The following is a 27,705-nucleotide window of genomic DNA, read 5'->3' as shown; positions in this document are numbered from 1 at the left end:
GGTTGAAGAAGAAGAAGAGGAACAGAAGAAGGAGGTCGAATCTGGTCCGTACACGCCAGCGGAGGGGACACTAATGAGGGGTTCACACGTGCGAGTTTGGTTGCAGAAGAGCTTTTAAGAGTCAACAGATGAGAATCAAGACCGGTAAAATTGTCTAACGGTCATTCTACTTTCCATTTTCTTAGCGTTTCTGAATGTTTGAGTGTTCATGAATTCGGATCGAAATCTACGAGAATATCCCATACTGTTTTTCATCTAAGTAATACAAATTCTCTTTAGTTCGGATTGGTATGAAATTATGATATGAAAATGTTTAGAACGCGCATTTTCCAAAATCGATTACAACAAAGATACCGTTGTTTCTCATGTGTTTGCCGGTGAGTTGTGACATGTTTGAAAGTCACTAGATTCAGTTCTCACTAATCAAGAGATGAGTGGGGTGGGAGTTCAAAAAAAAAAGAGGGAAAAAGAGAAGAAAGAATCTCAGTGCTTGATACCCTTAAGAACCACTGGAACTCAAACTTATATGATCATCCTTAGCCAGGTACACACCCCTTGAAGAACAAGGCTGCAAATCCAGCACCTATAAACCTTGTTAATAAACAATTTATCGATTGGGAAGGACATGATATACACATTGCAAAGCACAGGCCAGCAAAAATAGATGCACATACAAAGCTGTACAGAGACTAACTTGTTAGTGTACAAAAATATTTTTACACTAAACTATAACTAGCCATCCTACACAGCTAACTTAACCGACAAAACACCTGGAACTATATCTAAACACAGACTTAACGCACGTAAAACGTCCCTACAACAAGGATGTACTCATGGGATTTGCAAAGTAGTGCTCACGGCAAACTAGCTTTGATGGTTTATAGCTGCTTCCAAGGAGGGCACCTAAAATTGGAGGGGGCCCAGCGCAGGTAGTTTGATGCATCTTCCTGACATGAAGATGGTTATCCAGAACCATCAACTCCAACAATTTTCTACAGCTCTGTAACAAAGTGTAGAAGTTAGCGCTAGCATTGAAACAAAAAGAGCAGAGACAACATACAAGTATAGAGGACTTGGTAATGCAGCGAAATGCGCTGGAATACCTGGGGATTCAATACATCCATCCGGTGAATAATTTCATCCTAGCACAAGAAACAAAGATAGAAGAAGTTAGAATGCATTACAGTTAAAGCCAGTTAAAGCTATTTGTTCAAGTTCATGTTGCCACAATATAACTGAATGATGCTTAAGACCCAGCAGAACAACCAACCAATTTAGGTCCTAGTGGCCACATAACTAATGAAGTTCTCATAGAAGTGATATGTATGCATGTTGTACAAATGCAGATGTCACTTATGTATAATGTATCATGCATGCAACAATTTTCAATTGCACAATCCCAATGAAAAGTATCCTATAAAATTATGCACCTTGTGCTTATATTGCTCTTGCACAGACAAACACAAGATCCAAGCAGCCAAGGCCCAAGGGAGCCTTCTATATTCATAGCTCACTAGTCAGTACTCAGTAGCAGAGAGTGCCGGAGGTTTATGAAATAAAAAAAATAAAAAAGATAAAATAATAATATTAATAATAATATTAATTACAACAACAACAATTCTTATTATTATTATTTGCTCGGGAGTATGAAAATTAAAGCAATTAGCAAGCACAAGAGTTTCAGCAACACTGAGTTTTTGTAAGTCCAAAGAATGCATTACCTCTAATATAGCTGGATTTTGCATCACAATCCCAAGCACACGTCGCCTGAGTCCCTTGTAGACAATCTTGTTGGTGGTACCATCACCATTTATCCATGGGAATATAGGCATGCATAGTCTATCATTAGAGGATCTAGAAGATTCATCCTCAGCATCTCCTCCTTTACTTTCCCTATAGCTTTCAGTTTGTTTTTCATACAAGAGCTCATCAACCTCTTCAGGGAAATTAAGAATTGTCAATTTATGGACATCCGCATTTATCTCCCTCTCTGGAGCAGCACCAGTATCACAATTTTCTGAATGGATAACTATATGGTCATCATTTTTCCCTTGTGGCTTTCTCCATGAAGGTGGTTCAAGTTTTCGATCAACTCCGGACACTGAAGTCATAAAATACTTGCCCCGATACAAAGAATCCACAACACGAATAGAGTCATAAGCATTGACCTGTATATAAAGAAAAAATAATTTAGACACAATTGATGTTAAACTCTACTCGATTTTTTTAAGGAATGTGAAACTCTTGATAAATGTAAGGATTCAAACTCAGGATCTTCTGCTCTTTTACTATGAAACACAGTTCCCAGGCTCATTTGTGACTAAACTAATTATTTATTGCTTATAGCATGTGACTTTATATGTGAGGGTTAACTTACTCCCCCTCACCTAGGTTAAACTCTTGATATTTTGAGCCATATGTGAGGGGGGGATTGTTAAAATATAAATATTATTGGCTCATAACACAACCAAACAGCTTTAAATTCCACACACTGGACTCTAGTCCATATGTGAATCAAAGATTGTAAAATATATATTATCAGCTCACAGCACAAGCAAACAGCATTGAACTCCACATGTTGGACTCTAGTGCTAGAATCATGCCCACGTATGAGGGGGATTCTTGTAAGATATTACATTCTTTATATTGCCAAGTCATCAGAAAACTAACCTTTAAGACTCGTTCAAATGTCTGAAGTACATCAATGATAACATCAGTCATCTTTTCTCCTATAAGGAAAAAAAAAACGATAATCAGTAATAGAGGGATGCATAAATATCACCTTACTGCACACATAAAAGGTCATAGAACCAATACCTGGGATATTTGTTATTCGGGAAACTTCTTCTATGCTCAGACCTTGATCCCCAGCTTTCTGAATAGCAGTGTAAACAGCTTTAAAAACCTCCGGACGGATGGGACTGGATTGATCTTGAGCAGAATGTAATGGGAACAAATGTCCAGCATAGCCCACCATACCTTCCCAAGGTGAGTCGCAACCAAGCTCTAATACAGGGGCAGTACTGCCTGAACTGAAGATTTCTTTCATACAGTCAGAATGGGATAAGCTACTTCCAACAGAAGTACATTCTAGGTGTTGACTTCCCCCAAAATGCTTTTCACCAATAGGAGTGTCTTCCTTGAACAAATCTATACAATTAGCTGTAGAGAATTCTTTACGACTTACAGAGACTGAGATACCCGGGAAACCTTTTTCTCGACGGGAAATAATTTCACCTTCTGCAGCCACAAATGATTTTAGCTTTTTAGTCCTTTCATCATCTAAAAGTTCATTGATATCGGCTTTACGTTTTGAGCTTCTTGATTCTTCAGCCTCTCCCACACCTTCATCTGGCAAGCATGGGGAAATTGACAGTTCACCTGAAGAAACTAGAGCAAACAAATGGAATATCTCCCCACACTGTAAATCTGTGGAGAGATCAATCCCCCCTTCCATAAGATGTTTATCTTTTTCGTGGATAAAATGGGCAAATTTAGTAGCTCTCTTCCCAGAATTAGTTGGAAATGGTGATGCGGAGGTACTATGCAAAAACTGTTGTGAGAGGGAAAATTTTTGACTGCCATTACCCCCAACCTGCCAAATGAGACGTGTCCACATATAAATTGGAGAAATTAATTTTCAGGAACATGAAAGGGGATTTGATATGTGACAGCCTGACAGGAATTTAGATATTATGAGAAATAAACAGGATTGCTTGTCTGTTGCCCTAGTACGACAAGGTAACATGAGCAGGTAAATTGAGGAAATCTAACTTTACCATGAATTTTTTATCTCTAAGATAGTTGAAAGCTGCAAATAGATCACACTCCGAGTACCGCCGTAGAACGCCTGCAAGCAGATTTGGCACTTCTGGTGCTGTTGAGGTACTCAAGAAAACAAGCTTAAACAGCTCTACAGCATTCGAAACAGCTAATGATTTGTAGACTTGTGTACTGACATCAACTCCATGCAAAAGCTTAAAGTACTTTTCATTAAGGTGTTGATAGTTAGATCTTCGTGCTGATTTTTTTTCTCTGCCACCATGATTCTGAACATCCTCATATGGAGCAGTTGATGCAATCAATTCAGATTCCGGGGGATCCTACAGGACAAATAGTGCTTCAGTGAACAGACCAGTTCCCAGTGATAATAATAATCCATACAGAGCAGATAAACGCATACACACTAGGCAAAAGGAGATGAGATAACAATAGAAAGGATACAAAACCAGTGAAAGTGATTACACTGTTAACACAGATAATTGACAGAGATACTGACACACAGAAAGAGAGATCCAAAGGTTGCATGAATTTAACATATAGTGCATTCAGCCAACTAATCAGGTCTACACATGGATTTTCGATACGGCATCTTCTAAAGAAGATGTAGACACTTATTTAAGGTCTAGGGATTGACCACTTACATATTCACTTGTGTTAAGATCTGTCCGGTCCTCACTGGTAGATCCAACTCTGGTAGAGGCATCAAATTTGGCCAACCTCTTGTGGTGAAGTACCTCCTCAAGGGACTTTTTAACATAATTGTCATCAAAATCATCCCATGGTTCATTCTGAAGAGCTGTCCCTAGATTTTGATCACTGATATTGGGGAGATTGTTGTCATGACCTTCACCTATAGAATCTCGCAAAAGCAGACTGCAATCATCTTTGTTCAGTGACCTATTCTGAGTCTTTTTTAAGATCCTTGCATATCGTTCACTGAGAATGTTACAAAGCCTCATTACAGCTGATCTAAACTTTTTGTTACTTTTTAGTGATGCCATTCTTTTCATGCAGGCAACAGGAGGTGCTGGGAGATCAGGAACTGAAGCCCAATTTACCCGGTGAATCTTTGCCCCAAGAGTTGCACGATGTCTTACATATTGGATAATCAAGTTCCTGAAAGAGTGGACCAATATAAGTGAAATGGAACATGTAAAAGCACTGTCACAAGCCAAGAAAAAACAGAATCCTATTCATTTTCATGATCAAGATGAAGTTTGTTCATTTATTACCATCACACAATGTTCAACTGATATTGGCAGATATTCAAGCTCATGATCTATGGCCAGATACAATAATACAGTTAGTTATTTACAGCTATAGCTAAAACCTTAAGTTATTTGGAGTAACCGAACAATTGCTTTATGATTTACCAATATAGAAATCATCAACTTCATAGAGTTTACGACATCCATTGAATAGATGTAAGAAAAAAAATACTGAATTCTCTCATTCACCATCTTAACAAAAAAAATAAAAAATCGTGGTCGTCATTGTTTTATTTCTCCACCGAAATGAATTTAATATGCACAGTATCTATCTGAGGACAACAACATTAGAGAATAATGATCATTGACCAATAATTGAAAGATCCCATTATCCCCATATACCTTTGATCCCAACTGAAGCCAAAACTGATGCAGCAGAGAGCAACAGTTGGTGAGAGAATGATTAGGGTGGATTGGGGAGTTTCGAGAGATTAAGGAAACAGAATGGTTTTAGAAGAAACAGAGGGTTCTTGGCTGTAGAAGGGAGAAATAGAACGATGGGGTTAGGGGAGACTGGAGAGAAACCAAGGCATCAAGCCTTCAATAAGATTTAATTTTAATTCATTGCAATCTGATTTGGATTTACAATAGGTAGCCCTATGTATAGGCTTCAAAGACAACCCTTAAGACTCCTATAACACCAGAAAGTTATTAAAGACTTATTAATAATAAGACCCTTGAATACTTAAATCTTAAGCGGACATAAAGAAACACTCAAGACCCTTAAGTACTCTCCCTAAGATTTAATTACTCTTAAAGCACTAGACGCATAAATACTCTTCATAAGACTGAAAAATGACTTCCAAGACCCTTAAACTACCACAGAGATTTTCCTTTAGACCAAAAAGGGTTGGGCTCAGTCTTAGGTTTCCAAGGAGGATACTTCTTTTCCAACCAACTTAACGCTGCTGCATTGATTGTACTGTTAGCTTCTATTGTGGTTCTATGTTAGCTATGCAATGGGATTAAAGGGCCTTCTTATTAGGTATTATTTGAGATGTGAAGATATTTCTGCATAATGGAAAAAGATAACTTATCTGTTTAAAACAAATCAGTGTATCAGGTTCAGTGCATTCACAGTGCATGTGTAAATAAAATATGTTCCTTACCTATCAGCCTCCTCTGTCCAAGAAAACCTTCTTTGACGTGTTGTATGCAACTTGTTTCTTTTACGAGAACATCTTGGCTTCAATTTTGAAGAAGACCCCTTGGTAGTAATTGAATGGCAGCCCTCATTATCTTCGTTTGGTTGAGCTTCCTGCCCAGTTTCTAGACAATTGTTCAATGCTTGCAAACGTGAATCATGCTCATAAGTGACCAAGAAATTTAGTTCTTCTAATTGTTCCACGGTATCAGATACTGTGGGATGTGTCTGTTCTTCCAGCTGTCCGTTTACCTCATCATTTTCAGTAAAATCTACTGACCTAGATTCAGAAGATCTCTTCCTTTTACGACGTCTACGTTTTTTAGGTTGAACTTCATCCATGTTATTTTGCAACCCATCAAGATGTTGACGCCGCTTATTATAATACACACGAAGCACCTACAAGTGGCATTCCACGGACAATTATGTATCAATAATGAATCAGGGTATGTCTTATAGTTGAAGTACCACTTAATTTGATTATAGAGTGACTTAGGATATGGTTTCAAGACCTACTATTATACAAAATATTCAGATAAAACTAAAATAAATCCAGCCTCTTCTCTTGCCTCTTGCGGATATTGATATGTTACAAATATATCTCCAAAACTTAGATACTTTTGCTACATCTTTAACAACTGAATTAACCATGTTCATATTGCTATAGAGAACATAGACATTTGAGACCGCAATGACAATTTTTGCATCATGAGTTGTAATTGATATGGAACCTGAGATTAAAATACAAATTAAGCAAGTCATAGTATAGTATTACCTGCTCCAGGGTCAAATTGAGATCCTTCGCAATCTTCCCACACTCTTTGAATGAAAGCTTTTCGCTTGGATCATCCTTCACAACACGCTTTAACAGCTCATCACGTTGAGCAGCTGTCATAACTCCAAGTTTAGTCCATGACCTGTGATGGGACACCTGTGGAATATAACATGACTTTTCAGCTAGATGAATTACCCATTTTGCCTAGCAGTCTCTACTTCCATTTCAAGAATTACAAATTCATGTCAAATACAAGTAATAAAGAATTCAATCATGAATAATTTATAAAATCTACCAAGTAGGTAAAATGACAGGACTAGAAAAATTCCTGGAGTTAGGGAAAATTCCAGTACAGGATATAGAGCTCAAAAACTGAAAGGAAATGAAAAAGAAGAAACATGAATGATAGACATCATGTATATAAAAGTTTTGGAGTATGAAAACATTAAAATAATCGTCTGCAAATTCACATTTGTAGAAAATCTAAGAGAAAAAGACTCGTGTACATACCTCATGAACACAAGACCCAGGAAATGCAAGTAAGGCAGCTCTTGGGTCCGCAGCAGCATAACAATACTCTAAAGTTTGCCAATACTCATCAACAGCTTCTCTGTTTGATAGGGAAAAATCATGTCTGATTCGTGGACGAAGATCAAGAGATCCAAATCTCAAAGATATAGCATCTTTTGAAACAGGTTCCTCTATATAAGGCTTAAGTTCCAATGCATATGCAGATATAATGGGAGGATGAACTTGGAGTCCATTTTCTGAGCGGTGGTCACAAACCATTCGAATCAGCTACATCAAAGAATTAGTTATTAGGCATGAAGACATAAATCCAAAATGTAAAGGATAGCAAGCATGTCCAAAAATGTAGCCACGCAAACCCATGTGCGGGACATCACATTCTCTCTCAAAACTACAAACACGATAACTAAAAGATATAGAGGAAACCAAAGAGCAAAACTTAGGAAATCAAATAGCAGGGTTTGATGGATGTTGAGGACTAAAGGCTGCCTATTGTCCCCCTTTCTTTAATCACTAATAATTGATGATGTAAGGGTATAACTAGAGATAGCTTATTCTCGGTGAAGTTAAATTAAATACAAACTTCAATATACTTAAAAAGAATTCAACCTGATCTCAAATCAGTAGCGCATGACCTTTGATATGCAAAGCACACAGAGATGAACCAATTATGTGAAGAAATTGAGGTCTCAGGCCCAATTTCGAAACAACCAACAAGCTTACCTTCAATCGTCGTAAAATGTCAATCACCAATGAGAGCCTTCCAGTTGCATGGCTATCCATCAGAGACTTGTATTCTTTACTAGAGAGATCAGAGAGACATAAACCCCTCTTACACTTCTCAATCATATCTTCAAAGTTTTTGGTGGATCCTGCAACTTGTAGAAACAATTCAACTGGAATGGCCTTCATTGTTGCCTCTAGCGAAAACAATTTGCTAGTACTGCAAGGATCTTTCGGCTCAATAACATCTTTTCCAGATAATAAAGCATCATTAGAGCCAGACGAACCATACAGGTATTCCCACAGGAAACTATGCAGCAATTTTGCACGAACCATTTTTGCCAGAATAAATCCATTAGCACGCATGGCTTCTGAACTCACTGTTTGTCGGTGTGCGCTAAGATGGGTCTGGGTTCTCTGAACATCTTCTAGTACAGGAACTGGTCCACTGTTCTTCTCCCGCCACCGAGATGAGCACTTGCCACGACTTTGAATCTCAAAAGACCTCCATGCATCATGAATTTCAGAAACAAGTTCAGGAGTTAAACTCTGAACAGATGGGTGCAGAACCACTACAGTGGTTCGGGAACGGCCCAAATTTGTGACAACAGGGACGCTAATATCTATACATTTGCAGTGCCCTAGCTGTTGAAGTTTATGTAAAATTCGGTCGATTGTTTTCCTGTCAGTTGCTGTGCACTTATCCGTCTCTAAGCTCACAAGCCATCTATACAGCTCAGCTCTTAAAATAAACTTCTCGCCCTGAACAAACAAAATGATAATATTAGTTTTAGCTATCAATTTACAAATAAATAGAGGACCAACAGAAGTTCTCAAGGCAATGGAAGATGATAACAACCTCTAGCCGTTCAACTATCCTCTTTTCCCTTCTAGTGTTATCCACGGTCAAAGACAAACATGGATACCTCGGATCTGAGCCTTTACTCAGTGGCTTTGACAAAGCAGCTGGTCTTTCTGATAAGGCGCTATTTGTTTCCACTCCTGTGCTTGCTAAACTAACTTGAGAATCAGAAGTAGTATCTTTTGGTCCAAGAAATAATTGTTGGGAAGTTTCCGGCATATTGTACAACTCATTACACCCAAGAGATCCAGCAGAAGGATCAGTATTAGCCTCTGTGTTATTGATATTTTCAGGGCCAGCAGTTACTCCTTTCAGAGACAAACAATCTGACACTGAGCCGGGTTGAAATTGATCAGACTTCAGAGCATCTACACTTCCATCATATAGGCTAGAAAGTTTACCGTCATTAGCATCTTTCGATTTTTGAAGAAATGCATTAATTGATTCAGATTCATGTTTCCCCGATGTCCGAAATCGATATGCCACGGCTTTTTTGTGCATTTCTGGTTGCAGACTCATCTCAAATCTTGAGCACATAGTAACAAAGCGGGCATAATTTTTCTTGTTGTCAATTCCAAGTCTCTCCATAACCTGTATGTAGAACATGCTAAACTCTGTTAAAGACTGATAATTGAATAGTTACTTTTTAGGATTTGCAGGATTATATAACGCATAGAAAGCCCAGGCGAGCACCTCCATAAAAGTTTAAGAGAGTGGAGTAGTAACTATAAATGTATGCTCAAAGCGGAGGAAGTCTGGTAGATCTATATCAGTACTTGTTTCTGGACAGTAATCGCCAGTCTTATACATTGCTTAAGAACAGGCATGTCTATTTGATTCAGGCAGGGTTACATGACTAACTCAGGGAATAATATACAAATAAATCATGACAAGTAAACCATGGAAGACCCCTCAGTCCCCACCAAATCTGGAAGTACCAAGTCCATCAAATAGTAAATGTTGGATAAGATATGGCAATAAATGATGCTATAACTTATGGTTTCTGAAACTTAGACGCACCAAAATCATAGAAAAATGTCCTCTTCACTTTAATGTACATTATCTATTTCGGTTCCAGGTTTGAGTTCACCTGAAGAACTACCAGCTTCAGCAGAGACCAACTGTATCTACATTGATATTTAAGAGGACCCCTGGCTGTTTAATACTAATAAAATTCCAGGCTAGCATCAATCTACTGATCAACTTAACTATAATACTACAGTACTGAAGAAAATGTAATTACTAAAGAGATTAATGCACACACCTCATTCCTGGTCAAGCCCTCTGATCCTGCAGCATCTATTATTTCATAAATTTGATGCTCAATAGGAAGTTCTACAAGTTGGTCAGTGATTTTACATTTCTTTCCGAATTTCACGTTTTGTTCTTCAACAAAATCCTCATCTACATGTACAACTGTTCTTGGATCAACTCTCGTTGGAGAAGAATTTTCTACAAAACGCAGGCAACTCTCAACCTGTCCAAAATGAAAAAAGGATATCGATTAGTGGCCAACTAACATGAAAGGGTCTTGTCCTCGAACAGGTTCAACTTAGTTTTATTTATTACAAAATCATTGAAAAATTATAAGAGCATAACAATCAATACAGTTCTGGTAATAATATAAGGATTTAATGAGGAACGATACAAAATTATCAAACTACTGACTTGTCAATTAAGCAGATTGTAATCACAAACAGAAACAGTGAACATGATCATTTAGTTCTAAAGCAAGTAAATAAACAATAGTGAATCAGGGAAGCCAGTGAATATGGTTTTCAAAGAAAAAACCCAATCCTGAGAAACAGGTTCAACAAAAACAGTACTGCACAAGTTAGAACTATTAACCTTTCCATTCACTTTAGCGTCAAACACCTCCACAAGCTGAGCAGCTTTCAACCTCTGACAAATCTGAAAGCAAAATGTGCAAGAGACAAAGCAATGAATAGCAATCAGCACAACTTATAATATTGATAATCCTAGAATTTAAAAGAAAGTATAAAACATATAAAATAATTTACATTTCTCCAAGCTCTATGCCCTGAAGTTCCACAGTAACCAAGTTCCTTCTTAATATCCCCAACGACAAGAACCTATAACACCAAAGCAATACGCAACAGGTTCAGCTTCAACAAAAACTAAATCAATACACATAAAACAAATTCCAAGAACCTAGAGTTACGTGACCTTGCCATTTGCTTCTTCAAGTTTATCACACACTGCTTTCATTGCCGGTAGAAAGTCCTTGACAAGCACACTTCCAGCAGAAACATCTCCTTTTTCGCTTTCTGTCACATTTACAAAACTCTCCTCAGCTCTCTCTTCCTTTATGATCTCAATCTTCTGCTGGGCACTCAAATGCTTTGCGTGCCGATACAAGTACAACATATTAGTGGTCACACTCGGATTGTTCCTCGGCTCCCCCTCATCACCAGCTTCTTTTAACCTCAACAGCGCAGATTTCCGCACAAGTAAGCCTTGACACTCGAGATTCTTCACAGCATAATGGAAGTTCCTCCCCTCAATGCCCAGCTCCTTCGCAAGCTGAGTCTGCGTAATCCCATTGGTCCTGCAATAACTAATTCTCAATAACTAACTCTTGGCGGTTTCGCAACCGCTCCACAATCTATTGAAAATTAAATAATGAACCTGGCCATGGCGACGCGTTGGAGAGTGTGGCGTTGGACGGAGGACAAGTTGGAGTTGACGGAGTCGACATTGTAGAGGCCCATGAAGTTGTTGCGGAGGGACTCGTCGGCGACGAGTTTCAGATTGAGATTCTCGGCGGCTTGGAAGGAGTGGATGGAAGGGTCGGCGGGGGCGTAATGGTAATTTTGGGGGGCGAGGAATTTGAGGGTGGGGACGGAGCGGAGTGAGTCCCATAGGGATTGTTTGAGGGAGGGAGAGGAGGAGAGGGAAGGGTCGAGGCGGGACCAGAGGGTTTGGAGAGAGAGGCCGTCGTGGAGGTGCGAGCAGATTTCTTCGATGGCGGAGTTAAGGAGGGAGTCCATGGAGGAGGAGAGAGCATCGCCGGTGGGAGTTTCCGGGGGGAGTGAGGGAAGGTGTGAAGACAGAATCCGTACCCTGTTCAACTAGTTTAACAAGATGGACTGGACTGTCTGCACGTGTGCAGACAAAGAGAAGAATACAACTTTTTAGTATCAAGGAAACGGAATACAAATTTTTTTTTTATTTTTTTATATCAAAACGGAATACTGGAGTGGATTCTACATACTAAAATGTATTTACACCACCATCGTCGTATAGGAAGATCTAATGAAGATTATAGATTCTAAATTATTTCTTTTCAATTTCATTTTTGATTTGATGAAAATAAATAAGAGTGCATCTTTTTTGATCTATTGTTCTTATCTCTTTAGTTGAAAACACTTAAGACTATTTTTTAAAAAATTTTATTAATGGCATTAGTATATATGTATGTAGTACGACGTATATGGCCGGATCAAAATACTGACTCGGTTTACTTACATCTCGGTGCATAGAAGAATTTTCATTGAGTTTTTCCCTTCTTATTCTGTAAACTAGCATTCGTGCGCACATAGGTCGCGGTCGTGTGTGCGGTTAGTTCCATCCTTGTTTATAATTATGCTTATATGCATATTAGTGAGGGTCTTATCATAGACATAGATCATAAGATGAAAATCTCAACTCATGGTAGAAAAAGTTGCGAAAAAAAATAAATTATTTTCCTCGATCTTGTAACAGACAGTTGCATACACTGTAAGCTCGCTCTCATTTTATCAAATCGAGTCTTATATATATGTGGCAGGCAAGAAAGCTGTAGTATAGCCTCATCTCGATCTATTTCTGCGACACATTAAAAAAAAAAAAAAAAAAAATACAAGAACCACTCTTACTACAGATGATACCTATATTATTCTGAATTTCATTCTCCACATTTTGGATCATAGGTTTAACCACGAGTGCTTTCTTAGATTTGAATAACTATTGAGAGGGTTTACTTTAATGTATGTAAAATAATATACCTTGTAAGAAGCTAATAAATATAGGGAAGTGAAATCCACACTCTTCAAATTAAAATCCACATTCCCACTTTTCATTTTTAGTCATCATTCTTATAAGAATACAAAATTTGAGTCACTAAGCATCTCCCACCGTAAGTCAAATTTAGCTTACAAAACAATAATATTATATATAATCTTTTTTTAGCTTACCAAATTCTCCTACCATAAGCCAGATCCTTTGCCAAATTAAGAGTATTTTAGTTTACGAAACACTCCCACCATAAGCTAAATCCTAAGGTAAAGCCTTTTTTTTTCTTTTGTTATATATTTGTTTAATTCAATAATTAGCCATGAAAAAGATTTGAGAAATTTTAAATACACACCCCTAATATCTTAATACACCACCTATCAAGTTTTTCATTTTAGTATTATACTTAATACACATCCCAAATTACCTAAAATGCCCTTAATTTATGAAATATTCCATTATTTAATATAATTAATATTTATTTAATATTTGGTACCTCTTTTTACATATTATTTCGTCTAATTTTTGCTAGAAATTTTTGGTTATCATCATTCAATTTATAATCAAATGATTATTGTTATATCCTAACTCCAAATCACCAATATAAGTTTATAAAATTCACAAGCTAGTAGAACTGTAGAAATATAGTAACTATTAAACATAGATAGCTAGTTATTCGATAAAACATGTCATGATAAAGATGCAGTACTTGACAACATGATCTGCAAGATCAAACTAAAACTGATACAGATTAAAAAAAAAAAAAAAAAAGACAACCCAAATGAATTGTGGAGAAGAGTCGGGGTTAGAGGAGAAGACGTGCTTTCGATGATTTTAGGGTAGAAGATGTTGAAAAGAATACTTCTAGCGTGATTTTTTTTTTTAATAATAGATGTTTGTTTTGGTCATTTAGCTTACCTATAAAATCTCAATAGAAACATAAAATAATAGAGGTGTGTATTAAGAGATTAGAGGTGTGTATTTAAAATTTCTCAAAAGATTTTATATAAATATATTCAATATGGGGCTCATCTGAAAGATCGCGTAGAGATCCTCGTGATGATATAAAATTTTGTTAGTAACAAATTTTTAATTTAGATGCTAGTGTAAATTAGAATAACAATATTTAAAGTTAAATAAAATAATACTTAGTTTTAGCATACCAAACTCATAAGCCAAATTTGGCTTACAAAATAGCTTAAGCTAAATTTTTTGTCTTGAGAATTGTAATTTGGCTTATGGTGGGAGTAACTATAGGCAAAATTTGGCTTTTTAGCCTATGGTGAGAGATGGTTTAAGAACAAAATTTAAGTTACAAAAAATATAAAATGAGAGTGTGAATTTCAATTTAAGAAGTGTGGATTTCACTTCCCTAAATATAAACTTTATAATATATATATAACAAAAGCAACACGTGCTCTAGTGGTTTGGAGCAAAGGTAAGAGTTTTGAATCTCATATCCTACAAAATCTATCTATTTTTTTTGTAGATTTTTACGGTATATTGTATACTCGGTCAGTATGGGATATCAATGGTATACATTTCTCGATACCGTAGACCGTAGTCGAATCAAATAGACGACTTACCAACTGTAACCGAGCTAAATAGTCGACTTACCGAAAAATCAGCCCAAATCGGTATGGCTCGATTTAGAATCGGTTGGTGTGGCCCAATCGACCCAAAATACCAAAATACAGTGAAGGATATAACACTATATAACACAATACGCATCAAGTGAATGTGCCATAATAATAACATGATTCTCCACAAAATCATTACATCCATTGCTCAATCGGAATAAATACAATAACAAGAAGATCCTATAAAAACCTAACCAAAAGAGTGTCCAAAAAAGTTGACCATACAACTAAATGAAAATGAAAGAAACCCTAATTGCCGCACACTATGACCAACAACCTTGTATGACACCTAGAGAGCCGATAGTGTACATGTCCACAAAGTAGTAAGGGAATTCACATCGTAAGGCAAATTAGACTAGGAAACCATATAGTATAACACTGAAAAAAAACCACCATGACTGGTTTAGGGTTGTTCCTCCTCCCACAGGGTCGGCCCCGTTTTTTTTGTTGGTACGACATACGCACCACCACCCATTCCACATTATGGTTGCACAACGAGCCATAAAGCATTCGGTTGCAATTCCTTAAGCACCGAGGCCAAACTATGCTTCGCATATTTTGCACCATCATCTTCAGTATCCTCCTGACTCACCCCAGAAAGCTGCACTGACGCTGCTTGTAAGGGTGGCACCTCCGACAAGGGGACACACAGTATCAAAGGAAGAAATGGAGCAACAACATAAAGAGTGAAAGAGACATTGCCCCGGAAAACCATAGCAAGCCCAAGCCTTATAGAGGATAATCCGTGCCGAGAGATCATGTCAAAATACTTCATTCTCTCTTGATTGAGATTTAACTCCAATTAACGTTGATGAAATTCAAACTTAGGTAAGAATGTTTCACACTTATGTTCTCACTTTCTCGATTACATGTAGTTGTCATAAACAAAAACTTAAACGAGTCATTTTACCGAAATATCATTACAAAATATATCCCATACAGTCATAAACGATCTCTTAATATTCATATATGCAATGAGAATACATTTCTATTTTAAGACTCAAAATTCAAATAGATCATGACAGTTATTACATCAGGCTGAGCTCTGCATCAGTTTATTATGTTGGCTATCCACTCATTTTGTGTTCAAACTCCACTCTGTCATCTTATTGCGGTTGTACTATTTTCCTCCTGGTGACGCACACAGTCTGTTCCATACACGCTCCCACACAGTAGCCGCTCTCCCCGCAGTCCCGCACCAGGACAATGACCGAAGCAACAAAAGGAGACACGTGAGGTAAACGAGGAGATAAAAGAAGAAAGATTTAGAGAGAGAAAAAGAAACACCTCCTCCATATCTGGCTGTCAATCAAATCTACTCTGCTGCACAAGATCCTATCTATTCCCCTGCTCTATGTTCCTCTCATGATTTCTCAGGCCTTTTCCGCCACAGCAGAAGCAGCTCCGCCGATTATATAAGTAAATTCCATTCTTTTCCAGAATCCCAGTATGTTTCATATCTTCAATGCTTTGGAAAATTACAAGAGTTTTGATTCTCATAATTCTATTGTTACCTTCTATACTTTTCTGGGTAGTTTGGTTGATGGGTATGTTTCAATTTTTCATTATGACATCATTGTTCCAAGCTCATAGTTTTGGAAGAACAGTGACTTGGATTCTTTCCAAATTAGAGATTGCTGTTTTGGAGTTCACGGTTGTTTTGTCTCATTGTTTTCTGCAAAAGTTGGAGTCAAAACAAAGTAGTGTTCTGGAAGCAAAGTTTTCTACTGACCAAGTTTGGCTTTTTTGGTGTTATTCATGTGAAAGGACTATTCTTTGGCATTGACTGGGTTTCTGGGGTTTCTTGTTGTTGAGGTTCTAATCCGCTTGAGTATCAAAATCAAAAACTTTGGATTAGATTAGTTTTTTTAATGATCAGTTGAACATCAAAGATTGCTTTCCAAGGTAAAAGGTGTTTATGCTTTTAGGCATGAAGAACCTGTCAAGGAGGTTTTTAAGTTCTACTTGGTAAGTTACCTGTTTCAAAAGAACAGTGAGAAAAGGAAAGAACAGAAGAATTCACCTCTATTTTCTCTGGGGAATCAAAATTCACCTCTTTTTGCTCTTTTTGTCTAAATCTAAAAGTTACTTAAAACCTTGACCCGGCACAGTTCATTTGTTGGGATACTGCAAATCAAAGGTTTGAGGCTTTACTTTTCTTCTTTACCCAACATTTCCTGCTAATTTAGTCATGAACTTTTCTATTTGGATTTCCATGTAAATTGTACTTGAAGGTTCAGTAAACTTATGGGTGCCTTATATTTCACTTTTAGTATAGTTCGTTTCTTGATTTGTTCTTTTTCGTTTTCATCATACATACTGTTTCTGATGCAGGGCAAGCATTCGTTTTGGTTGAAGTATTAGATGGAAGGTGGTATATATACAGGCATAGGAAATGGTACCCAGTTGGATAGCAAGGTTGTGCAGACATTTCAGAAGAGCTTTGTACAAGTACAAGACATTTTGGATCAGAACAGATTGCTAATAAATGAGATTAATCAAAACCATGAGTCCAAGATCCCCGATAACCTCAGCAGGAATGTGGGATTAATTAGAGAGCTTAACAACAACATTAGAAGGGTGGTAGATCTCTACGCTGATCTTTCCAGCAATTTTTCCAGGTCAATGGAAGCCTCTTCAGAAGGTGAATCTGCTGGGACTTTGAAATCAGATGGAAAATCTAGTGAGAAGAGAATTAGATCCGGGTAATTGTTCTAAATATAGCTTTGTTGTAGTTATAGATCCTGCAGTCTTAAATTACTGAATAAGGGAAAAAAACTGTGAATTTGTGATACTAGAGGAAATAACTTCATAATATTGTGGTGCTCATTTGTAGTTTTGAATCAATAATATCTATCTATTTGAGGCTTTATGCAACATTTTCACTGCCACAAACTATGATGAAAATCTCAGTATAAAACTATAGAAGTATAGCCTTGAAGTCTTCACTTTCAGCTCCAATTCTACGACATGTGTGTATATTAGATATCCTTATTGATATTATCGACGCTTTGCTGTTTAGCATTTCGGTTTGAATCTATATATATCTTTCATATGATACATCCAATTTAGAAAGAAGACCAAGAAGAAGAATAGTAGAACAGAAAGGAAAAGTAAGTATAGGGGATATCGCTTTTTGATTTATTGAACCTCTGTCATGATTGAGTTGCATGTTATGATGCACTTTTTGTTGTGATATAATTAATCTAACCAAGCTTCTTTACTCATATTTTAGAATTTGCAGTCCATAAATCATAACCTCTACTTCTGGACTTCCATAAAAGCTGAAATATGATCTAGTTTTCATCTTTTGGTTTTAATGGATTTCACACTTTCCTGATACTGTCTACTTTGAATATGAACTTTCAACCACCCACTTTATTCTTTTCCCTTGTTTGTCTAGGTGTTGATTTTTGGTGTGGAGTGGAAGATTGGTATATACTGTTTTCAGTAATTTAGGGATGAGCAAATGGGGCACGGGGCGGGACTCTGTGGAGAATTCCCCGTTTACCCAGCCAGCAAGTTTTATATGTATAGAAGTCGCTGTGTATTTTTCAGCAGTATTTTTTTGTGGAGAAGTGAGATAATGCAGTTCTTTGTGGATCCATACAGACACCACTAACTGAAAATCTCATTAGCAAATGATTGCTCTTTTGACCTGTTGAATTGTTGCTTAATCTCATAAGGAAGCACTTCAAAGGGACAAAAACTCTATGTTAGAAAATAGGGCCCAATGTTGATGCGTATGTAGTGGATTGGAAGTTTGGAACTGCATAAACACTGTCGATCCTTGCTTGTATAGTTGTATATCTTGTTCTAATCGATTTCGTCACCTTTTTCTTTTTATAGTTTTATTTTGCATCTCCTGTTAATCTCTCTCTGTGAGGAAAGCCCATATAGTTGATTGTTCTGAAAACTTTTAGCATCAGTGTCACTCATGGTATAGCTTTCAAAATGAAGTCATGGAATAAATCTCTGATTTCCTAGAGCGTTCTTAATCGGAGTTTATTGATATAGCACCCTATCATCGGCATAGGGACCCATAGAGAGAAACCAAGAAAGGAATGCCATTGCTGCAGACAACTGATATCTAGTGCACAACTTTGCGGGGCAGTAGGATCGATCAGCATCATGCAGTAGGAGCATTGTGGTACTAGCCGTCGAGCAGGCTGCAGCTAGCGAGAGAATGTACAGTAATTAGGATATATCGCTGAAGCACAGGACAGGACATTATGACTTAGGAATGTACAAACTGCCAAGCAAAAGATACATATTGGTTTACATGAATAGCACTCTTGAGGTTTTCAGTTCAGTGGTCATTTATTTGGCCAGAAATGCAATGAAGCTTTCTACGACTAAACACTAAACACTAAACACCATTTGGTCCAACTACGACTCTGCAAGAGAAGATCTGTTCAGACCATGCAATTTTAACTCAATGCCACTGTAAAAGTAAAATCATTCGGTGAAAGTTATGCAATGATGGAGTCAAAATTTTGATGTAAAAGCCAAGTACCATTTGATCTTGGCATAGTCTTCCCTTGAAAGTGTGAGGTTGTGAATTTGACTCACAATAGATTAGTTGTAGCATTTGAAAGTGTGAGTTTCTTTTTTGAGTTTGACTTACGATAGACTAGTTATAGCATCCGCAAAATATTAAGAAACAAAGGCATGTTGTGCATCCGCAAGTAGTTGCAGTACTTTTTTCATGTGTTCCATACTTTTAAGTACCTCTTTAAGCTTGAGACTCAAGGTAAAGCACCTCAGAAGGAATCCCTTTTGAGCCAAGGTAACTGTGGTGATCTAAGGAGGTGCTCAAGTCTGGTGACTGTCGATATGATGTTTCTTACGCCCTTGCATTGCTACTTTGAATCATAGGTAGGGGTGAAGCTTATCCCAAAAGTCAAGTGCCGAAGGTCCAACAGGTGATCATCACCGAAAAGGGGAATCCTAAGTCGATCACGGCCAAGTGCTTGGTTAGGCCTCTACTTGGTTTATACTTATAGATGAAACATGAAATAAGAAATGTGTTTTGCAAACTAGGATTCAAAATGCAAGGGAAAAGTGAGGCATTTCACAATTCACTTTTCATATAAAAGTATAAACGGAGCAGAAGCCTAACCATGCAGAAACCTAGCCAAGTGAGGCATTTCACAGTTCACATTTCAAGTTTGTTAGGTCTAACTGCCTTCGTCTTTCCATCTCTAGCATTGGCATATGTTCGTGTCAGAATTTGGACGCACTAACCATTACGACTTTTCAACCATGCACACGTAAAACGCGTTGAAAAGTCCAAATATCCACGAGGGACACGTTGACTCGTCAGGGATGTTAAAAACCCAACATCAAGCAAAAGGTTCATTTATGAACAAGCTTTCAACTTTGGCTTCCTCAACTTCCAACTGGCACTCCTCGAATGTGAGGTAGCCAAGAATCAAGGAACATTGAGATAGCCTAGCTTGCCATGCCACCACGCCTTGGCAGACATCCAGGGTTCAGCTAGGACAACGGAGAAGGGATCATACACGAAAATGATCAACAAGTACATGAGTCTATCCTTTATCAAGATCGTACCTCACTTAACAATACTGGTGTCAAGATCTCGTGGTCGATCTCATCATGAATAGGGACGGGAATGGCGCAACTAGAGGTGAGGGGAAGCAAAAGTCTTGACACGTGTTATCAAACCTGACGAACCCATATCTAGAAAAGACTGAAGCATGTATGTGTGTTAGAAAAGGGACATTGCCGTGTCAAAAAGTGACTCATGGACATGCCTCAGGTACAAAGCCCATGCTCTGAATAGTAAATCAAAACCGTCTCCTCGAGGCCTATAAAAGGGAAGCCCCTTTCATTCATTATACAGACAAATACACTTACACTCACTCTCTCTAGAGAAATTTCTCCTACTCTTATCTATGTTGTTCTGACTTTGTCATAGGAGGTCGATAGGCAAGCATCACGCCGGTGTCAAGACAACCAATTGTTCATGGTGAACCATTGCTCCACGCAATCGACCTCATTGTCCTCACCTTCCTGCAGAGTAGATAGATCCCATGGTCAAGAAATGAAGATCCACACTTGAGCATTAACCCCACCAAGCTTTACATCGGATTTCAACAAATTCTTCTTTGACATGTTGATGACGAAATTTCGCATCAACAGCATCAGCAATGCCAATAATCTTTTTCCATATATTAGACCAAATCCACCTTAGTTGGTCGCCGTCTCCTCCAGCATTTCTAGAACCACAAGTCCACAACCTCTTATTGTAATACTTCGGGAAGTTTGGCAGTAAGTCTACATAAATCATTTGGCTTTGAGATTGGAGGAAATTTGATTTGTGCCAAAAATTATTTGCAAGATTTCATACTAGTGTATCGAGAATTGGTCTTTTCTTAGCCCATGTTTCTTTGAGTTTAGAAGAATACCCAAATGTCTTTAAGTCAAGCCTTATCTCAACTGTTAGAAAGACATTTATACACTGATTATTCCACTTGATTTCTGATATTGTCCAGATATTTGATGGAGCTTCACTTTGTCCCTTTCAAGTATTTTTATCTTTGTTCGTCAGCCAACTTGCATGCCTCAAACACCTATATCTGAGCCTTGAATCGAAAAATGTTCTTTAACAAAGTTGTTCATCATTGTCTCATCATAACATCTCCATAATTCAGCAATTGGATTGAGGTCATTGATCAATACATTAGTTTGAGGTTGCTGGAAAATCAGCAATATGCATGTTTGATCTTTTGCATGTCAATTTTAAAATTTGGAACCCAAATTTTTGAATATTTGAGTTGCATCTTCCTTGAGCTATGTCGTTCTATGATTTTCGTAGAAAAACTTACTACCAAAGTTGTGGGATATTACTATAATTTGATGAGATAAAAGTAAATAAGAAAGAAAAGGACCAAGTCTAATGTACATATATGCATGCTTTTAATGGTTTGTCTATCATATCATATGGTATGACATATCTATTGAATGTGTCTAATTGTATGACACATGAGAGCTTTTGAGAGGGTAAATAGTTATTACATGGTTATTTAATTGCTTATTCAATCAATGATAGCCACACATTTTGTGAGGCATGCTATATCATATGACATACTAGAATTTTCTTGCTTTTAATGAAGAGAAGAAAAATAAGAACATAAGATTCTTATGCGTGCTTTGAAAAGTTCTAGCAAAATAAAATTTAGTTCGGTTGTCATGTTCAAAACCCAGCTTAGAAGAATGTCATCCTTGGGTTGTGTCATTCTTAAAATAACGAAAGTATCTCTAAATACATGACAAAAGATAGGATATGCGCTCTAGGTTTGTGTATGGTGGTACCCATGGGCGGATCTACGTAGTGGGTTGTCTGGGCTGAAGTCTAGATAGAAATTTTATATGTATTAAATTCTATATGTAAGCCTTGGTTCAGTTGGTAACTGACCAAATCATACCCTCCTTGTCGCAGGTTCGACTGCTCGGAAGAGCAGATCTCGATATTTTTAGTAATTTTTCTCACTTTGGTACCACAAACAACACAATTCTTCTTCCTTCCTTCTTCAATTACAATATATTCTTACTCTTTTTTGCCCATTTTTTACTTTTCTCTCTTCAAATAAGAAATTCAACAAAAATTTCTCATATAATTCTTGCACTTCTGATAGTGTTTCTTAAGAAAAAAAAAATTCCTTCGATGAGTTTTCAATGGGTTATAAACCTCAAAAAAAAAAAATGTGCTTCTAACTAGCCTAGACAACTTCCAGATCCTGGATCCGCCATTGGTGGTACCATGGAAGACAAGGTGACTTGAGGATCTATTTGAACACACATTATCCCTTTGGTTAAGTTAATGACGAAAGACAACCAATTTAAGAGAGTTTGTCTCTATTTTAAGGCTAGCTCAAAGTTTTTATCATATTTATTGTTAAACTTTTCTCTTAACGAATTGCTCGAGAATATTAATTGTTTAAGGAGCTGTCCTAATGATGACCACTACAATGAGAACCGGTTCAAAACTTTTTAATAGAAGACCCACTTTTTGGTAAATTCACAGTTGAATGGTTATGTGTCTTCATAAGTAGTGATTTTGTTTTGTTTTGTTTTGATGAACAATTTTCTACTTAACAATGAATAATATTTATATTTATTTTGCTTATAAATGTTATTAAATTATTATTTTTTAATTAAAAAATTAAAATAATGGTGAAATAAGAGAAATGAAATGAATCAATTAAAGAATCGAAAGTCAGGGTTCCTAGGCGACGAACATGCTAAAGCTCTGTCGTCTAGGTTGTAATCTTAGGCGATGAAAAGGCTAAAAAGCCGTTGTCTAGGTTGTTATCTTAGTCGACGAACACGGTAGCGCTCCGTCGTTTAGGATTTCATCTTAGGCAACAAACTGGTAGGTGATCCGTCTACTAAGATCTTAACCGACAAATTTCTTTTCGTCACGTAAGAGTGTAGGCCCATATGTTAGGCTAGAAATCGTTCGTCAGCTAGGAACTGTCTTAGTCAATGAGTCCATAATTTCCGTCGCCTAAAGTCATACTTCACGTTTCCTAGTCGACAGAGCTTATTAGGCGACGAACTTTCCGTTGGCTATAGGATTCTAAGTGACGGAAACTGAGTCCTAGGAGACGAATCGTTTCTGTCGCCTAGGTGCTAAATTCCAGTAGTGGTAGCTCATTTTCTCTTTGTGCTTGTACCTCACAAAATGTCTCTTCTTGTGAATTATGGTGAATCCCACCATTAGAGAGGAAGCTCCACGTCTTAGAATAAATGTCAACACCCTCAAGCGTGAGAGTCTCATCATCAATAAACACAATCTCACTACTCAGACAGACAAGGAAGAAGAAGAGCCAATCACGATCCACCATATTCTCCAAGGACAAGCAACGAATCGAATATGAATTTGCAAAGAAATAGGGAAATTTAGTTTTTTTTTTTGTGTCTTTGAATCCTAGTTTTCTTTCAACTCTAGTGATAGCGGCAAGTTTTTATTAAATAATACATTTTTTTCAGCCCCATTAAACATTTTACTTATCCTCATAAACATCTTAGTGATCCTCATTAAACATTTTTTCTGACCTCATATACTAATTAATAAATCCTTCTAATATGGGAAATACTGTACTTTAGAGTGACCAATGGAAACCCAATGGTAAAAAAATTTGGGGTAAAAATTCAAGAAATCGTCCTTCAGAGTTCGGGCATTTTCACATTATATTAATTTTGCTTTAAATAAATTTGTAAAATAGAAAAAAGAAAAGGAGTGAAGGATAAAAATATTTTGACGCGTTCTGAGCTGTATAGCCAATCCTAATTCCTGTAGGATCAGAAAAAAATTCGCGGGAAAAAAAATTCAAAAAATTCGCGGGCGTAGCTAATCCCAATCCCTGTAGGTGTAGGATATGTAGTTAATCCTTGTCCAAGTGAGAAAAGGAAAAGGAATAGGAAAGTTTCCCTATTTCTACCCCAAATTCTGTGTTTGAAAACTCAAATTCAATCCCTCTTTCCATACCCAGATGACGAACCAGATGAAATTCACCAAATTCCCCAGAGTCCCAAATACCCAGATGACGAAGCAGATGAAAATCCCCAAATTCCCATCCCGGCAAGACATGGCTCAATCTTGTTCCGGAAATTATTCTTCTTCCTCCTCTGCTTCTGCTTCTTCTTCTTATTCTCCTTCTTCTGTCCTTCCTGAGATCCCCAAATTGAAGAAGAAGCGATCCCTTCCCCTATGTGCGGATCAGACAGAAGTGCAGAAGAAGAAGAAGATGAAGTCTTCGTCTTCTATCAGTACGAGCACCAGTCCTCCATTGTCACCGACAACACTCCGTGGTGCCATGCTCAAGGTCCGTTTCGCCGATACAATCTTGAAAGCTGAAAAGGACCGCCTTGAGAAGATAATTAGCGACCCGGCGATTGTGAAAAAGGAACTGGCGAAACTCAAGAGGAACCAGTTTGAAGAGCAGGAGAGGGTTGAAGCTCAAGTGAGAGAGGCGGCGGATCTTGAGGCCAAGAAGAAACGGGAGGAAAATGAAAAAGAGAGACAACGACGGGAGGAAATTGAAAAGGAGAGACAACGATTGGAACAGATACGAAGACAAAGGCAAAGGAGAAAAGAGAAGCTTGAGCGTGACAAGATGGAAGCCGCTGCTGCTTGCCGTGAGCAACCTTACTGCTGCACACTCAAGCAAGTTGGCATTTTAAGCCAATGTGATATTGCTTGCTTTTGGGGTTACTGGGGAGGACGACGCCAGAGGCCATTGGAGCAGTTAGGGCTCTTTATCAAGGATGGAGAGATCATTGAGGAGTTGGAGGAAGGAGAGATCATTGAGGAGTTGGAGGAAGGTGAGATCATTGAGGAGTTGGAGGAAGGAGAGATCTATTGAGACATAATAGCTCACTGGTTTATTCCCGTTTTGCACCAGTATGTGGTACTGTGGATTTGTAAATATTGAATCTCTCTTTCGGTTCCCCACTCAGGATAGTTTGGAGACCCTTTGGAATTGTAAACGAATTGTATATATTTGGTGATTAGAGGAATAAAGCAATGTGATTTACCGCTTATTTTCTTTGTGTTCTATTGTTGTTTCTCTAATAGGAGTTGATTCATTCTGTACAATGATCAAGCTTTAGATATCAGCTGCATTTGTTTTGTTTCTAAGATCAATTCATCTATCCCATGTACTATAATGATGTTGCTTAAATCTATTTTCTCAAACCAATTGTTCCTGATAGCTCCTTTTGTCAAACCAAAAAAATTACCATTTCTGAAATCCCTCATAAATATATCCCATGTTCCTCAGAAATCTGTGGATTATGATGAGCTTTAAAGCTACCCCAGAAAACCTGTCATTTTAGACAGCTTGTTACACAAACAATCCACATTGTCACATAAATTTTGGTGTTCCGGTGCGAATTATCAAAATCAGTATCTTAACCAAATTAACGCACAGAGTCGGCTAATGCAGTTTTAGGCAAATACAGGTCACTGAAATGTGTAGTTGCAGACCACTTCTCTGCTTTAAATTCCACAATCTTTTCAACAGTACAAATGAAGTTTATGAAATGTCAGTTGGGTACTTGACTATATAAAGAAACAGAAACTAAATCATGTACATTCAAGTGAATGATAATGTATAGATCGAGGTGCTTTTGTACATAGTGCAGCAAGGAATCTAGGCCTTACTTTCTGTCTTAATGAATTATACACAGAAGTGAGAATGTGAGACATACGAAACATCCATGTCTATGTCTAGGTTGATTATACTTGTACAATCTGTGAATGTGCACCAACAACATCAATAATTGCAGATGATGAGATATCTTCAGGAGGGTGCTTCTTCATAGAATCTGGTTAAGGGTTCACTTCTTTCTCGGTAGCAGATGAAGGTGGAATATCATCGTCTATAGGATATTTCTGCAGATAACAATTACAAAAATAAGATAGATATACAGGTTAATCAGATTATAATTAATCGTCTAGCAACTTAAGCACCAAGTTCAGACCGCTAATGGAATGAATATTATTGTTAAAGATATTTACTTTAACATCTGTCAAGTCCACATGAAGCTCCTCTAAGAAACTAATGAATTCCATGAAGTTCTCTTCTGTTGGGCGATAATGACCGCTGTAGGACCATACCGCCTGAATGAGTGTATGAGGTTCTAAACTGTAAGGAAATAATTTTATTGATCTAATGATTTAACTTGACTATTAATAAACACACCTCAAGAAGTCCATTATGAGCTACCAGTCTTCCGGCTGCAAGGGTGGCACCTCCGGCAAGAAAACTAGAGTGATGGAAAAGGCCTCGCTTCTTCTCCCCTATGTACATGATTCTTGATGCGCTGAGTACAAAGATCCATTTAGAACCCTCAGGAGTATTCACAAGGTTCCCACTTTGTTTGTACATAAGCTTCCCACTTTCCACAGTCACTTCAAAAACGTCCCTCTCTTTCTGTAAGGAAATTATATATAACAAAAACACATCAGTAACCAAAATCATTCCATAAGCTTCCCCTTCAGTAGTTCATGCTAAACTACTAGGATACCTACTGGTCCAAGATACTTGATGCATTGATGATGCAGATCAATTTTTGGGCACTTTTCAAGATTGACTTCTTTGCCATCTCCAACATCCAACCTTAGTTTTTATTGTAGCAACAAAAGATTACAAACAAAACAACAAGTTATAAAAAGCGAAAGTAGTTTCTGTAGAAATTCTACCAGTAGAAGAAAGGTTGAAAGCTCCCACTATTAAACCATACATCATAATACAAGTACAGATTTTGTCCATAACGATGGCGTGGATCAATCTGTACAGTAGAAACAGATGGTGACGAAGTTTATACATGTAACGATAAAGCTCCACAGAATGATACAACGAAAGTGTATACATGGAAGTAATGTAATTTGCTTAGTTCAGTTAAATTATCAACTATAAGTGCTAGCAACTTATTACAGGTTCCCAAAAGTTGTATTAGAAGTATAAGCGGAAAATCCATGCTAGATACAGTAGTATATATTGAAAAGCTGACGTGAAATTCATTCAGAGACTTTTGAACTACGTTCAATGAAATAATGGGGAAAATATGAAGTAATATATTCCTAATGGGAGCTTACAGCCTCAAGCCAATGTCTTAGAGCTAACTTCTGGGCCTTCTCATCCTTGGACAGACCCTTCCCAACCTACAATAAATCATATGCTCCTTATAAAACACTTGATTAATATGCAGAATATAATAGTTTATAGAGAAATTTATCTTGGATTTTTGGCATCAACAATGTCTGAACACTTGGGTGACTGACAATATGGTACCCGAACTTACAAAGTTATCAAAATGATACCCAAACTCAATTTTTAGTATCTACATAGTACCCACGGCCGATTTTTCGTCACGTCAACGTTAACATTGACCATAGGTGACATATGTGTGTTAAAATAATGAGGGTAAAAAAA

General features: G+C 37.4%; 3 protein-coding genes across 4 annotated transcripts in view; 1 reads left to right on the top strand and 2 right to left on the bottom strand.

The window, feature by feature from the left end:
* Positions 1-557: 557 nt before the first annotated feature.
* Positions 558-12,094, bottom strand: LOC101308114. Its single transcript, XM_004305696.1, has 18 exons — positions 11,733-12,094; positions 11,271-11,652; positions 11,105-11,176; positions 10,875-10,994; positions 10,348-10,560; positions 9,081-9,674; positions 8,222-8,983; positions 7,481-7,768; positions 6,942-7,126; positions 6,814-6,856; positions 6,161-6,594; positions 4,425-4,899; positions 3,780-4,103; positions 2,818-3,595; positions 2,671-2,729; positions 1,722-2,168; positions 1,104-1,142; positions 558-1,000 (listed from the first exon to the last, which is right to left on the bottom strand). Exons 1-18 carry the CDS (start codon positions 12,092-12,094, stop codon positions 815-817), a joined length of 5,763 nt encoding a protein of 1,920 aa, XP_004305744.1. The 3' UTR covers positions 558-814.
* A 3,890-nt stretch (positions 12,095-15,984) lies between these two features.
* LOC101295929 (protein ELF4-LIKE 4-like) lies at positions 15,985-17,683 on the top strand. 2 transcript variants are annotated; one of them, XM_004303634.1, is made up of 2 exons: positions 15,985-16,184; positions 17,072-17,683. In XM_004303634.1, exon 2 carries the CDS (start codon positions 17,102-17,104, stop codon positions 17,444-17,446), a length of 345 nt encoding a protein of 114 aa, XP_004303682.1. In that variant the 5' UTR covers positions 15,985-16,184; positions 17,072-17,101; the 3' UTR covers positions 17,447-17,683. The 2 variants fall into 2 exon arrangements, with proteins under 2 accessions (XP_004303682.1, XP_004303681.1); XM_004303633.1 differs by having other exon boundaries at positions 16,001-16,156.
* Positions 17,684-26,099: 8,416 nt separating this feature from the next.
* LOC101307819 overlaps positions 26,100-27,705 on the bottom strand; it is a 2,930-nt gene continuing 1,324 nt past the window's right edge. The window contains exons 3-8 of the mRNA XM_004305695.1: positions 27,369-27,434; positions 26,973-27,061; positions 26,802-26,889; positions 26,473-26,703; positions 26,241-26,390; positions 26,100-26,162 (exon numbers count right to left, since the gene is read on the bottom strand). Coding sequence (XP_004305743.1) covers positions 26,100-26,162; positions 26,241-26,390; positions 26,473-26,703; positions 26,802-26,889; positions 26,973-27,061; positions 27,369-27,434 — 687 coding nt within the window. The remainder of the gene's footprint in view (positions 26,163-26,240; positions 26,391-26,472; positions 26,704-26,801; positions 26,890-26,972; positions 27,062-27,368; positions 27,435-27,705) is intronic.

This window comes from Fragaria vesca, linkage group LG6 (genome assembly GCF_000184155.1).
Source record: "Fragaria vesca subsp. vesca linkage group LG6, FraVesHawaii_1.0, whole genome shotgun sequence".
NCBI lineage: Eukaryota > Viridiplantae > Streptophyta > Magnoliopsida > Rosales > Rosaceae > Fragaria > Fragaria vesca.
This window is presented reverse-complemented; position numbering and strand designations above follow the sequence as displayed.